The 15,422-nt window shown below is 43.9% G+C and overlaps 1 protein-coding gene across 6 annotated transcripts in view; it reads right to left on the bottom strand.

Annotated features, from left to right (window-relative positions):
- spata20 (spermatogenesis associated 20) overlaps nucleotides 1–15,422 on the bottom strand; it is a 51,422-nt gene that overhangs the window by 10,264 nt on the left and 25,736 nt on the right. For 3 of the 6 annotated variants that reach the window (XR_209070.4, XM_031894408.1, XM_012952854.3), the window contains exon 16: nucleotides 10,239–10,457. The exons of 1 other annotated variant lie outside the window; for it this stretch is intronic. Coding sequence is in view for 4 of the 5 variants with exons in the window: in XM_031894408.1 (XP_031750268.1) it covers nucleotides 10,260–10,457 (198 nt within the window). In the remaining variant the exon portion in view is untranslated. Of the gene's footprint in view, nucleotides 1–3,445; nucleotides 4,837–10,235; nucleotides 10,458–15,422 lie in introns of those variants that run through there. 2 more of the 6 variants (XM_004918491.4, XM_031894409.1) reach the window with 2 other exon arrangements.

The following is a 15,422-nucleotide window of genomic DNA, read 5'->3' as shown; positions in this document are numbered from 1 at the left end:
AGAGAAAAGGGAATCATTTAACCATTAAATAAACCCAATAGGGCTGTTCTGCCCCCAATAAGGGGTAATTATATCTTAGTTGGGATCAAGTACAAGTACTGTTTTATTAGTACAGAGAAAAGGGAATCATTTAACCATTAAATAAACCCAATAGGGCTGTTCTGCCCCAATAAGGGGTAATTATATCTTAGTTGGGATCAAGTACAGGTACTGTTTTATTATTACAGAGAAAAGGGAATCATTTAACCATTAAATAAACCCAATAGGGCTGTTCTGCCCCAATAAGGGGTAATTATATCTTAGTTGGGATCAAGTACAGGTACTGTTTTATTATTACAGAGAAAAGGGAATCATTTAACCATGAAATAAACCCAATAGGGCTGTTCTGCCCCCAATAAGGGGTAATTATATCTTAGTTGGGATCAAGTACAGGTACTGTTTTATTATTACAGAGAAAAGGGAATCATTTAACCATGAAATAAACCCAATAGGGCTGTTCTGCCCCCAATAAGGGGTAATTATATCTTAGTTGGGATCAAGTACAGGTACTGTTTTATTATTACAGAGAAAAGGGAATCATTTAACTATTAAATAAACCCAATAGGGCTGTTCTGCCCCCAATAAGGGGTAATTATATCTTAGTTGGGATCAAGTACAAGTACTGTTTTATTATTACAGAGAAAAGGGAATCATTTAACCATTAAATAAACCCAATAGGGCTGTTCTGCCCCAATAAGGGGTAATTATATCTTAGTTGGGATCAAGTACAGGTACTGTTTTATTATTACAGAGAAAAGGGAATCATTTAACCATGAAATAAACCCAATAGGGCTGTTCTGCCCCCAATAAGGGGTAATTATATCTTAGTTGGGATCAAGTACAGGTACTGTTTTATTATTACAGAGAAAAGGGAATCATTTAACCATGAAATAAACCCAATAGGGCTGTTCTGCCCCCAATAAGGGGTAATTATATCTTAGTTGGGATCAAGTACAGGTACTGTTTTATTATTACAGAGAAAAGGGAATCATTTAACCATGAAATAAACCCAATAGGGCTGTTCTGCCCCAATAAGGGGTAATTATATCTTAGTTGGGATCAAGTACAGGTACTGTTTTATTATTACAGAGAAAAGGGAATCATTTAACCATTAAATAAACCCAATAGGGCTGTTCTGCCCCAATAAGGGGTAATTATATCTTAGTTGGGATCAAGTACAGTTACTGTTTTATTATTACAGAGAAAAGGGAATCATTTAACCATTAAATAAACCCAATAGGGCTGTTCTGCCCCCAATAAGGGGTAATTATATCTTAGTTGGGATCAAGTACAGGTACTGTTTTATTATTACAGAGAAAAGGGAATCATTTAACCATTAAATAAACCCAATAGAGCTGTTCTGCCCCCAATAAGGGGTAATTATATCTTAGTTGGGATCAAGTACAGGTACTGTCTTATTATTACAGAGAAAAAGGAAATCAGTTTTAAAATTCTGGATTATTTGATTAAAATGGAGTCTATGGGAGACAGGCTTTCCGTAATTCAGAGCTTTTTGGATAACAGGTTTCTGGATAAGGGATCCCATACCTGTAATATAAAATAAGAATTATGGATAAGACCTGTAACCTGACCCGCGACCCACATCTATACCTGCATCCGGAAATCCTACCCGCACCCCACAGCCTTTCTTGCAGGTAACCTGCAGGTACCCGACCCGCTGCAGGACTCTAAAGAATTCATACAATTCAGTGTCAATGACGTGAAGCCCATAAAACCAACAAAGACAAGACGAGCGCACAATGCACAGCCATTTGGTAGACGTGCTTCCATAATTTTTGGTTTACATACCATTCCATTAGGGAAATGGCTGCCTTTCTGCGCCAGTAGACAAATTGAGGCCAAGTGGGTTAGATGGGCACAATATGTTCGCTCATCTGTTAATGGCTCCACGGGTTGACAGATATAGGAGGAAGTTTCACGAGCTCTCTTCAGGAAATGCAGCAGATGCTCCTCGGGGACCTGGGAATGCATTTGTACAGAATCTGGGGCACAAAATTTGACACTTCGCAAGACCCAGATTTGCTTTGGTTGTTGTTTAAACTGAACAAGCAAAGAGAAACTCGGTTACACACTGTGTTTTTTTTTTAACAGTTCTAAGCAATGGAATGTGAAGCAGATTCTCCATAAAAACAGACGTACTATGAGACCTGAGGGTGTCAGCATTAAAGCACTCCCTACTGGGATCTCTCCTCAAAGCAGCTGAGGAGAACAGCAGAGGAGAACTAATTATGAGCAAATAATTACCAAGGCAGAAAGAGAATTTTCATTTAAAGATACTGGATTTTTTTCTGATACTGGAGGAGATTATCCATCACTTTCCTTTAATAAAGCATGTAGAATCCATGGACTTCTCCATAGATTGCCTTGCCCTCATGTGTTGGCTTATGTCTCAGAAATCCACTGGGCTTATAGTGATCTGATGCACATTATGGCCAAATGTATGCCCCCTGGCTGGCCAACATGAAGTTGGTCTTCTTACTTCTTCTAAAACAGCTTTTACTCTACTACACTTCTGGGAAGACTTTCTATTAGATTATGGAGAACTTCATGGGGTTTGTTTCCATTCACAGAATACCTGGTACCAACACCAGATTGGTATTTGGACGAATCTTTTATGAAGGATTTGGGGTTCAGCTGAATTCCGAAAGTAAACATGGCATCAAAAGGTCAGAATCTTGCAAGAATAAATTAGAGCCAATCACCAGTGAATGCTGGATTCAGTACATCTCTGGTCTGAACAGAATTTGCTTAAGGTTGGATGGGGTCCTGGCATATGCATGAGAAGCTCTAGTGGTATTTGGCATTCAGGTAGATGGCCAATCCCACAATATCTCTCTCTTTTCTCTATTCCGTTTCTGCAGCATTAGGCTATTGCTATTGACTCCAAACACTTTTTGTTCGTCTTGTCATGTCAGACCAGTTATTTGCTCCATTGCATTGCCTTGTAACAACCTGACGTGGAAATTGTCTCATTTCCATCCCGATGGCTATAAATATGAACCTATCCTTTCTCAAATTCAATGTACTGCTTTTAATGCCATTCTGTGTCTTTAAGATGGCCTCTCTTGTCATTCTGTCACATGTTCTAGCTTGGATCGCTGTTAGGATGCCCTCAGACCGGAGAGACATCCAGCTGTAGGATACATACATGTCTGCACAAATACTCTTCTATATCCTTCATGTTGTCTTGCGTGCATTTTTCTCCATTTCCACATACCCCAGCCGTCACTCGCCATTTATATTTCCCAAGTGGGACCTGCCTACATTACACATTCAGGGTCCAGCACAGCAGATTCCTTGTCAGAGAGTACATCAAAATTTAAACTTCAAGGTAAAGTCCATCTTTATATTATTAAACAACAAAGGAAAAAAGACCAATAGCAGATTGTGTTAGAATGATGTTTTATATAAGTTAATTTAAAGGTAAATAAACACTCAGTTTGTTTACAAGAGAAGGTACAGCAAATAATATTATGATGAAATGTACAGCACTCAAACAGAAGTCCCATTTTGAGACATCTAATAATGAGTGACCTAATATAATGGAGCTAATTATCTATCCAACGCTGCTGTTGTCTCCTGATAACCAGCTGAATCTACGGGTGGGACCCAATCTACCTTCATAACATCACACTGTCAGGTTCTTGGGACTTTGTTGTCTCATCACTTTCATTATTAAGAACCTGCATCCATTAGAAAATTTTTTTTTCTAAGAGGTCTTAGGATACAGCAGCTTAGAGGTCTTAGGATACAGCAGCTACAGAAGAGGCTCAAATGGCCCCCCACCAGCGCATTAAATAATGACGGTCTATGGCATTTGCCAGAATCCACAGACTGCCAGTCCAGGCCTGGACCCAGACAGGTTAGGCAGGCAAATCACCAGCTCACCTCATTCGTCTTAGTAGAGTTTGAAAGAGGCCATACACGATAAGATTTGCCAACATTGGGTGGGCAATATCTTGCTAATGCAATCTTTAGCTCTAGGGCCAAACATCTGCATTGCAATGAAGGGGAAATGAGAAGTCTGAGTGAAGAATGAGCCTATGCGGGCCTCGATGTGACAATAAAATCAATCAACATCTGCCAAATTTTTGGCCAGATATTAGGGAGGCCTTTCAGAGGGCCCCACATACGGTTACATAAGCTGTCGAAACGTTCTGAAGGACCCAAATTGGCAGCTGAAATCTGCCCGTGGATGGCCACCATTAGGGTTGAAAGAGTGCTGGTTAGGGTCACGTGTAGGTTGACTTTTTGTCACTGCCTCCATTTTCTTTGGTATGTCTGATTGTGCCACTCCCAGCAGTGAAGCTGTCACTGTTGAGGTTCCCATCTTTGAGTACAATATTATTGTCTACTAATTTTTGGATAGTTTCAGTATATACATTAAAGGTGTCCAACCTGCAGTCCTCTGTTTCAACAGCTATTACCACCACCCTCCTGACAGCCAATGGGCGAAGAGCAAGCTACACTCCTAGGACTTTGTAATGCAAAAGCCAAGTGGAGTGACATCTGTTCTGACATGAAACAACAGACTGTTTACAATATAATACAGTGTTTTGTTTTGCAGGGATAAGTCGAGGGTGAGTAGGTTATGAGGGCCTAGTACAACGGGGCACACCGGGTCTGATCCGTGCCTTCAGATGCTGCCTTGATGTGGCTGTGAATCAGGCAGACTGTTCCAGGGCACTGAGCCCACGGCATCTCCTGCGGGATGAACTGCCAGATGCTTGTGCACAAAATACCAATCTGTTTATGCAGAAACTCCCAGCGCTGACACTAATAATGAGAGAAAGGAGAGAAAGGGAGAGGGAAGAGCAATATGAAAACAACCAGGGAAAAAAAAAAAAAGGATCACTGCCGACAGATCATTTAAACCAAACCAACAGTAAAGCGACTCCTGAATGAGTTCTAATACCCCCGGCGCTGATAGGGTCACACGTCTGAACAGAACTTGCTCCGATTTGGCTGAAGTTAGGCCCATATGCTCATTAAATGAGCTCCCTTATTCTGAATATTCCTGTTTAACATTTCACACTGGAACAGAGCCATGCCGTTTACTATTCTGGAAGTGCTAAGAGTCTGCAGACTGATCATTTGTATCTGAAGTAGTGAGGGCTTGCAGTAAAACTTTTATATGGCTCCTACTTCATTCTGTTAAGGCCATTTGGGTGTTGCAATTGGCTGAACACATAAAGGGTCATTTCTGAACCCAGTGCGGGGGACAAAGTGCAATTTTAAGATGCAATTGCACTTTCAGCAACCATAGGGAAGTACAAGGAGCATGTTTGGACACAAGTACAGGTATGGGATCCATTATTTGGAAACCTGTTAACCAGAAAGCTCTGAATTAAGGGAAGGCCATCTCCCATAGACTCCATCTAATTTATAACAAATAAAACATTGTACTACATCCCAGCTAAGCTACATGAATCTATTTTGGTCGCAAAACAATCCTTTTGGGTTTATTTGATGTTAACATAATTTTCTTAGTAGACAAAGTATGGAGATCCAAATTAAAGATTCTTTTATCCGGAGAACCCCAGGTCCCTAGCATGCCAGATAATAAATCCCATACATGTACCATTAATATTAATTAATTATGGTACATGTAATTACAGCAGCGTCACTGATTTAGCAATGAAAGTGGAAGTGATAAGGTAGTTAAGCAAACATAAACACTACATATAAAAGTACATACATATTATCTGAACTTTTAATGGGTCAGAAACTTTGCTAAATGGGAATATGATTGTAAGCTCCACTGGGGCAGGGACTGATGGGAATGGGATAGGGACCTTAGATTGTAAGCTCCACTGGGGCAGGGACTGATGGGAATGTGATAGGTACCTTAGATTGTAAGCTCACTGGGGCAGGGACTGATGGGAATGGGATAGGGACCTTAGATTGTAAGCTCACTGGGGCAGGGACTGATGGGAATGGGATAGGGACCTTAGATTGTAAGCTCCACTGGGGCAGGGACTGATGGGAATGTGATAGGGGCCTTAGATTGTAAGCTCACTGGGGCAGGGACTGATGGGAATGTGATAGGGACGTTAGATTGTAAGCTCACTGGGGCAGGGACTGATGGGAATGTGATAGGGACGTTAGATTGTAAGCTCCACTGGGGCAGGGACTGATGGGAATGGGAAAGGGACCTTAGATTGTAAGCTCACTGGGGCAGGGACTGATGGGAATGTGATAGGGACCTTAGATTGTAAGCTCCACTGGGGCAGGGACTGATGGGAATGTGATAGGGACCTTAGATTGTAAACTCACTGGGGCAGGGACTGATGGGAATGAGATAGGGACCTTAGATTGTAAGCTCCACTGGGGCAGGGACTGATGGGGATGGGATAGGGACCTTAGATTGTAAGCTCCACTGGGGCAGGGACTGATGGGAATGGGATAGGGACCTTAGATTGTAAGCTCACTGGGGCAGGGACTGATGGGAATGTGATAGGGACCTTAGATTGTAAGCTCACTGGGGCAGGGACTGATGGGAATGTGATAGGGACCTTAGATTGTAAGCTCACTGGGGCAGGGACTGATGGGAATGTGATAGGGACGTTAGATTGTAAGCTCACTGGGGCAGGGACTGATGGGAATGTGATAGGGACGTTAGATTGTAAGCTCCACTGGGGCAGGGACTGATGGAAATGGGATAGGGACCTTAGATTGTAAGCTCACTGGGGCAGGGACTGATGGGAATGTGAAAGGGCCCTTAGATTGTAAGCTCACTGGGGCAGGGACTGATGGGAATGGGATAGGGACCTTAGATTGTAAGCTCCACTGGGGCAGGGACTGATGGAAATGGGATAGGGACCTTAGATTGTAAGCTCACTGGGGCAGGGACTGATGGGAATGTGAAAGGGCCCTTAGATTGTAAGCTCACTGGGGCAGGGACTGATGGGAATGGGATAGGGACCTTAGATTGTAAGCTCACTGAGGCAGGGACTGATGGGAATGGGATAGGGACCTTAGATTGTAAGCTCACTGGGGCAGGGATTGATGGGAATGTGATATGGACCTTAGATTGTAAGCTCACTGGGGCAGGGGCTGATGGGAATGTGATAGGGACCTTAGATTGTAAGCTCACTGGGGCAGGGACTGATGGGAATGTGATAGGGACCTTAGATTGTAAGCTCACTGGGGCAGGGACTGATGGGAATGGGATAGGGACCTTAGATTGTAAGCTCCACTGGGGCAGGGACTGATGGGAATGTGATAGGGACCTTAGATTGTAAGCTCACTGGGGCAGGGACTGATGGGAATGTGATAGGGACCTTAGATTGTAAGCTCACTGGGGCAGGGACTGATGGGAATGTGATAGGGACCTTAGATTGTAAGCTCACTGGGGCAGGGACTGATGGGAATGGGATAGGGGCCTAAGATTGTAAGCTCCACTGGGGCAGGGACTGATGGGAATGGGATAGGGGCCTAAGATTGTAAGCTCCACTGGGGCAGGGACTGATCTGCAGACTGATCATTTGTATTTGAAGTAGTGAGGGCTTGCAGTAAAACTTTTATGTGGCTCCTACTTCATTCTGTTAAGGCCGCTCGTGTGTTGCAATTGGCTGAACACATAAAGGGTCATTTCTGAACCCAGTGCGGGGGACAAAGTGCAATTTTAAGATGCAATGGCGCTTTCAGCAACCATAGGGAAGTACAAGGAGCATGTTTGGACACAAGTACAGGTATGGGATCCATTATTTGGAAACCTGTTAACCAGAAAGCTCTGAATTAAGGGAAGGCCATCTCCCATACACTCCATCTAATTTATAACAAAGAAAACAGTACATAGTACTTCAGAATAATACCTGTAAATTGGTTCTTCAGTTGTTGTTGCACTACAAATCCCAGCATCCCTTACCAAACAACTGCTCTCTGTAGCAATTCCCAAGAGCCTAGAGAGCTGGGCTCTGTTGTACGGACCTCTAAAAACCTTTTCCTTCTGCCTATCATCATTCTCATCCCCAGCAGTAAGAGCTTAGCTAATTGCCCCCTGCAGCTCAGACATTATGAATAACAAGTGGCTTGTAAATCCTGCGTCTGATGTTAACATTTGTGCACAGCAGTTACGAGCGAGGTCTCTCCCCGAGTCACTGAAGAAATGCTGCTCATTCCTCATTGTGGCACAAGTGATCCGTCAAGCTAATCTCTCTGTCCCCCAGCTTCTTTCCTGACGTGATGGGTGACAAATGCTTGGTAGGCACATTTTGCTCTCTCTATATATATATAGCTATCTAACTAATCTTCCTCCATACAGCGATACAGGTGACTGCCTGTGTTTTAAGCCACAACAGTGACGGCCCTGTATAGACCATCTATCTAGTTATGCAGAGCCACGGACACGACAATAAAGCATTCTCTCGCTGCAGACGAGGTCAGCGTGCCGGATGGCCAATCCTGTGCAAATAGACATAAAAAATCTAGCGGACGTTCATTGCCTATATATCAACAAAAAGGCGCAGGAAAGCAAATAGGGATAAAACAGATACAGAATATAGAAATCTAAACTGGTACTGAATTCAAACCTACAGCACATTAAGCTTATTCAAGAAGGTTGTCACATGAGAATAGGGTTGCCCAGACACAAAATCCCCAAGCCGAATGGCTAATTAGCAATTAATGTAGATCCCCTGTGCATGGCTGCACAGTAAACAGTGCAGGCTGCAGCACGGATCTACCTTAAGCTAGGAGGTGGATTTAGTATGTGTGTATTTGTTAAAAGAGAATGAAAGGTACAGTCACCAGGGGGCGCCAAAATGTTAGGCACCCCCCAGTGATTGTAATCACTTACCTTATACCCCCCATTGGTGCTCCTGTTCAGGGTCGGACTGGGCCAGACCCGACCCTTGCGCGCGCTCCCCTGCCCGACCGCTCCTCCCCTAACGCGCTAAATTTACGCGCTCGGGGGAGGACGTCAGGTGGGGGGCCCCTGCGGGGGGGGGGGGGGTGAGGGGAAGGGGCCGGCGGGAGCCCCGGTGGGCCCTTCACCCCCCAGTCCGACCATGCTCCTGAGAAAACCGCACCGGCCAGGGTAGCTGCGAGACAGTGATCCCCTTCCTTCGGTCTTCGCACCAACAGTGAACAGCCAATGATTTTTCACTCGACTGCGACGGCCCCGGAAATCAATAGATAGACAAGAAAAGGATCACTTGTTCGTAGCTACCCCAGGCTGGTGTGGTTTTCTCCTAACAGGAGCACCAACCCAGGGTATAAGGTAAGTGATTACAATCACTGGGGGGGTGCCTGACATTTTGGTACCCCGCAGTGATTTTATCTTTCCTTCTCCTTTAAGGGTTGAGGGGGCAACCCGCTATGACAGCACGGATACAGATGGTAGGATTTGGGCGAATCAAAAAGATTCCTGGAATTCAGCAGAAACCTGACCCTAATCCTGGGTTTTTGGCTTCCCCTATTTACAGTAATACAGTGCTAAATAAGCAACAAAGAAACAACTGCATGTAATAGAAAGCAAGTTGCAGAGCTTTGGGGGAGCGCAAACACAAAATGGCTACCCTGGCTGGGAATAAGCTGTGGCTAGGAAGGGGGGCGATTAGGTATAATAGGGCAAATGCCAACTATAGTACCGGATGGCAACAGTAAAGGTCCCCATACACGGGCCGATTCTAGCTGCCGATATGGGTCCCTTAGACTCAGCAGCTAATCGGCCCGTGTATGGGCACTACCAACGGGCCTGCCCGACTGATATCTGGCCTGAAATCGGCCAGATCTTGATCGGGCAGGTTAGAAAATCTAGTCGAATTGGGGACCTCATCGGCTTGTTGATGCAGTCCCCGGCCCAACTTTGCCTATGCCCGTCATTATAATTCGAACGTTTGGCCCCAGGGCCAAACGATCGAATTAGCCTAAGATCCCCCCGATATCTCCCACCCGTAGGTGGGGATATCGGGATAAGATCCGCCCACTTGGCGACATAGCCAAGCGAGCAGATCTTAAGGTGTATGGGGACCTTAATACTTAGGGTTGCCCAATCTGCAGCCCTGCAGTTGTTGATATGGTGCAGCCCTGTACTCTGTAGTACGTTGGTAGATTTATGATGATTCACCCTACTTTATACATTTATGTTGATGAAATATATATATTTATATATATTTTTGATGAAGAAACAGTGGGTATAAGTGAGTATAAGAGGGATATAAAACACAGATTACCCGGGCATACAGGGCTGACATCTACAGAGGCCGTGATCGCTGGGTGCCAGAGGGTGCTAGCATGGTGCGCAGGTCAGCCGGAGAGGTGGTTGGCAGAGAGCAGGTGAAATTCTCACACACGTAGGCTGTGGCTTTGCCGTCCTTCTGCTCCAGAGACAGGAGAAAGGGCAGATGGCTGTAAAGGAAACTTGTCTGCGTCCTGTCTGCGAGGATCAGCACCTGGGACAGCGACAACAAAAAGAATGGAGGGATGGAATATGGCCCAGAAGCATAAAGATAAAACCTCATTCCCACATTGCTCCCTGGAGCAGAAACAGAGGATCATTTCATGAAATCCATATGTTAAAATCACATCCAAGCCTGGTTTTGGAACTGTTCATTGCCACCGCTGTCGTTAGGGGACTTCCATACCCTGAAGATACCCTTCCTATGCTGATAATGAAATCTCCTTTCCCCCAGCCTCAGTGGATGTCCCCATCACAGTCCTTTAACCCTCTCCCTCCTTTGATCCTGCTCTGTCACGTATTCCCAGACGACACTTGGCACAGGTATAGCTCAAAGAGAAACCTGGGAATGTAGGAACTTTTTAGCTTGTAGGTTCTCCAGTAGGGAACTCAAACAGCTGCAATTTGTCTGCAGAAACTTTTTGACACCTAAGTGAGTCTCTGAGGCAGTTATAGCTTTATCAAGGCATAAACTCTCTCTCACTTCAGAGTGAGACAACACAATGCTTCCCCTCTGGCAGAGAATAGAATCGCTGGAATATCACTGCCTCCTTGAGTCGCCTACTACAGATAGGTCATCTAAGGTTGCCTGCTCTTAAAGCATTGCCTGGGAATTTATAAGCAGTTCTCCTACAGTCAACAGCCACATAATGGGAACAAGTGCCTATGTAGTGTACTTGATGGCCTGTTTATAGCCCAGGCCTATGCTGCTCTAATATGCTTGGCACGCTGGACCAAAGCACACACGTCACTAGGCCTAGATTTATTGGAAAGTCAAGGCCAATGAGAGCTTCTTTACCATAAAATCATTTTTCTGAATCTGATGGATACATTTATAAATCCTGTTTGTTTCTTGCCAATGGCATCAGTCAGGTACACAGGACACAGCACTGTCTAGTGGGGCATCAGGACTTTATTTAGCAGTGCTGGAACCAAACATAGACTTGGTTAAACCCTATTGTTTATATACGAAGGTCTGTGTAACTAATGGTCCTTAAAGCCTTACTATTCCAAAATTACCCTACAATTGCCATCTCACCCAACTGTCGCCTATATATCCTACAGCATTCATATCACCCTACTGCTGCTATCTTGCCTTACAGTCCCTACTTTCACCGTATCACCGGTTGTATCCATCTTAACCAGCTATCATTATCTCACCCTACTGTGCCCCATCCTACCCGTCATCTCGCCCTACTTTCGCCATGTTGCCTTACTGTTCATGTCTTACCCTACTTTTACTCTATCACCCCGTTGTCTCCATATTAACCAACTATCCCCATCTTACCCTACTGTCACTATGTTGCCTTACTGTCCATGTCTTACCCTACTTTTACTCTATCACCCCGTTCTCTCCATATTAACCAACTATCTCCATCTTACCCTACCGTCACCATGTTGCCTTAATGTCCATGTCTTACCCTACTTGCACTATACCAACCAACTATCACCATCTCACCCTACTGTTGCCATGTTGCCTTACTGTCCCTGTCTTAGCCTACTACTTACCCTTCATCTTACCATATTGTCCCCATCTCATATTACTGTCCTCCTTAAATCACCCTACTGTCACAATATCACCATGCTGTCACCATCTTACCCTACTATCAACATCTCACCATACTGTAGCCATCTTGCCTTACTGTTCCTATATTACCCTTCAGTCACTATGTAGCCCTGCTGTCCCCATGTTATCCTACTGTCACAATTTTGTTCTAGTGTTCTCCATCTTAGCTTACTAAACTTGCCATGTTCACCCTTCCTCTAGCAAAGCAAGTGTTTACAGAGAAGTAGGCCCATTTTAACCCATTAAAGACAGATTTAAAGTGTATCACAGTAAATAAACAAACAGTGGTAGCATAGATGGCAAATCTGGCCATGGACAACAAAAATATAGAGGTGTCACTGTTTCTCCATGTGAGGTCTATTTTTATACTCAAAAAAGAGAGGATAAGAGCCTTCTGTGGTTTATGATAGAGCTGCTGTACCAGCAGAATGTGACAAACGTTAAACATACTGAAAGTTTCTTCTTTGGTGGTTTAATGGTCCTGTATGGAAGCGTCTGCTCTAATTATACCTTGTATCTCTCATTGCTTTAATTTGGAAGTGAATGATCGGATCAGAGGATCGCTATGCTGCTAACACTCCGACTGCCAGTCGAACAGATTTAGTTCTTGCCACACTGTGTGGTCACAAGACCGGACTCCCTGCCTTTCTACCTTGTTTTTTGCTTTCTCTCACGCTGCGGTTCCGGCGGCCTCTGTTTTGGTGTCCGGCTTTGTGATTAATTACTTATGCGCTCCCAAATCTCCCCAGCATAATTCACTGTGTGTTAGTGTCTGTCTCCCGAGGCCCCGCCGCGCAGGCAGATAAGGTGTGCGCTGGCGGCTCTGTGTGTTTAACAAGTTTTGACATTTTTTGTAATTATTCTTAAACAATTAACAGGCAGAGAATTAACAGACACGATATCTGCTCTCAATACAATGGAAAAAGGAGAATCCAGAAAAAAAAAAGAAGAGCAAACAAGAATGTACGAGAAGACACAAAAGAGAGCAGAGAGGACAAGTGAGAAATTGGGGAGATGAAAAGAACAGGTTCCTGGGATCCCTATTTCCAATTAACCCAATAAGCCTAATAAACAAACAGGATGAGTTTATTTCCCATCAGCAGTTGATGCTGTACAGATGTTTCATCTGCTGTATTCACTAGGTCAGTTTCTGAGCTGCTGCTCCTTCAACACTTTATCTAATTTTTGGGTCCCTCACTTCTGCCTTGCTGAGACACACGTTAGTACATGAAAAAAGATTGAAACCGAAGAATGGTGGGAAAAACATGGCCATAAATAGCTATGACTTCCCTCCATTTGGGCTCAGAAAGAGAAGAAAGGAAAGGCCAAGAAAATGGATATGAATAAAGGACACATAAGAAATGCACTGTAGAGTAGTAAAGCCAAACCATAGGGGTAACAATAATCAGCTCTAAGTGGATGGGAGAAGATCTAAGGGTTGACCTATTAACTTATTAGTTGGTTGGTAGTTCCCCATAGCTGGACTTGAGCACCATTTTGCTAGTTGTTCCTTCTGCTCTACTTACGCACCAATAGATTGCCACCTACATTTGTTCTTCTCTTGTTCCATTTCCTTCTTTAGTTATGCCTGCCCAAACTTTTTCTAGAGTTACCTGGATAGATCTAACATGGAAAAATCCTCAAATGGCTGTATCTCGTCTTCCTTTTGAGGCCATTTTCTCAACGATTTTGTTATTTGGAACCAGTGGTTGTTCCATTTTTTTAGTTCTTAGTGGAGGTCCAGCCTTTTTTCTGTGCCCCACTTAGTTTGCTACAAGCATACAGATATCTCACCCTAACTGAACTTCAAGCTGCACTTTTAGAGGTATCTTAAGGACAAAATAGGCTTTCTCCTCAAGTCTTACCCTAATTAACCTTCACGCTAAGCCTCCTGCCACCGCTTAAGCTTCGCATTTTGAAAATCACTGTTTTTAGATTATGTAGGTTGGTCTTAGCTAAGATTCGCCTGTTTTGCTTTAGATCTAATTCTATTTAGACACTGAGTACTGACTTAAGGTGGCCATACACAGGCCAATAAAAGCTGCCAATAAGTCGGCAGCTAATCAGCCTTTGTATGGGGCCCTTGAATGGGCCTGTCATACTGATATCTGACCAAAAATCGTCAAGATGTCAATTAGCAGGTTGAGGTGCTCATTGCTATGTTGATGTGGTCCTCATTCTGATGGCCTGCATCCTATCAATGTGATCTGTTCATTCGCCTTGAAATGGGCCATATTGGGGAATGATCCAGTTGTTTGGCCAGCTTTAAAGGAGATGGAAATGTTCAATCACTGGGGGAGGGGGGGGGGGTGACAAAAGTTAGGCAACCCCCAATAATTGTTATCACTTACCTGATACCTGTTAGCAGAACACTGCCTTGGCCCAGGGTATTCCTGCATAAGTTCTTCGGAGCGATCTTTCTTCCTCCTCTCTTTTCTTCACCAGGGCACGGATATGCGTACTAGAGTGAAAAGGCTGGCTTTTCGTTTCTAAGTTCAGCTTTTTACTCTTTCGCGCAAGTGCCTGCACAAACCTTAATGAAAAGAACATGGAAGAACCCGAAGAAGATGGCGCAGAGATTCTTCTGCAGAAATACCCTGGCCCAGTGCAGATTTTAGTGAACAGGAACACCAGCCCAGGGTATCAGGTACTGTATATACTCGAATATAAGCCTAGTTTTTCAGCATCCAAAATGTGCTGAAAAAGTCACCCTCGGCTTATACTTGAGTCGGGTGCCATGGGTCCCTCCAGACTAGCACCCTCTGTCCTGTGTGTGCAAATTAGGCCCCCTGCAACCAGACCCCCAGTGCCCTGACCCGCTACCAAATTCATCTTCATCTACCTTTCTCACCTGTCCCATTCTGCACTAGACATTATATATGATATAAACTATATATGGTTTTGAAGGATTTTAACTCTTTGTGTTTTAGCTTGGTTGCTGATTGAGCTAAGGGGGTAGTACTCTTAAGGTATCATTGTTGATACTATATTGTTTTTGTTGACCCTCTTCTCCACTTACAGAGCTAATTTACTGTTTTTCTTTGAAATAAATATTTAAAAACATATACCCCATTAATGCCTCATTTAATGTAATTTTATTGCTATTTATTTTGATTATTGAAACTTAGCAGTAGCTGCTGCATTTCCCACCCTAGGCTTATACTCGAGTCAATAAGTTTTTCCAGTTTTCTTAGGTAAAATTAGGTACCTCAGCTTATATTTGGATCGGCTTATACTCGAGTATATACGGTAAGTGATTTTAATCACTGGAGGGTGCCTAACATTTTAGCATCCCCCCCAGTGATTTAAACTTTAGTTCTCCTTTAAATACAGCTGTGTGTATGTGCACTAGATTTGCTCTGTTCCATTGAATAATGCATTTTTTCATCGCCT

This window comes from Xenopus tropicalis, chromosome 10 (genome assembly GCF_000004195.4).
Source record: "Xenopus tropicalis strain Nigerian chromosome 10, UCB_Xtro_10.0, whole genome shotgun sequence".
Classification (NCBI taxonomy): domain Eukaryota; kingdom Metazoa; phylum Chordata; class Amphibia; order Anura; family Pipidae; genus Xenopus; species Xenopus tropicalis.
This window is presented reverse-complemented; position numbering and strand designations above follow the sequence as displayed.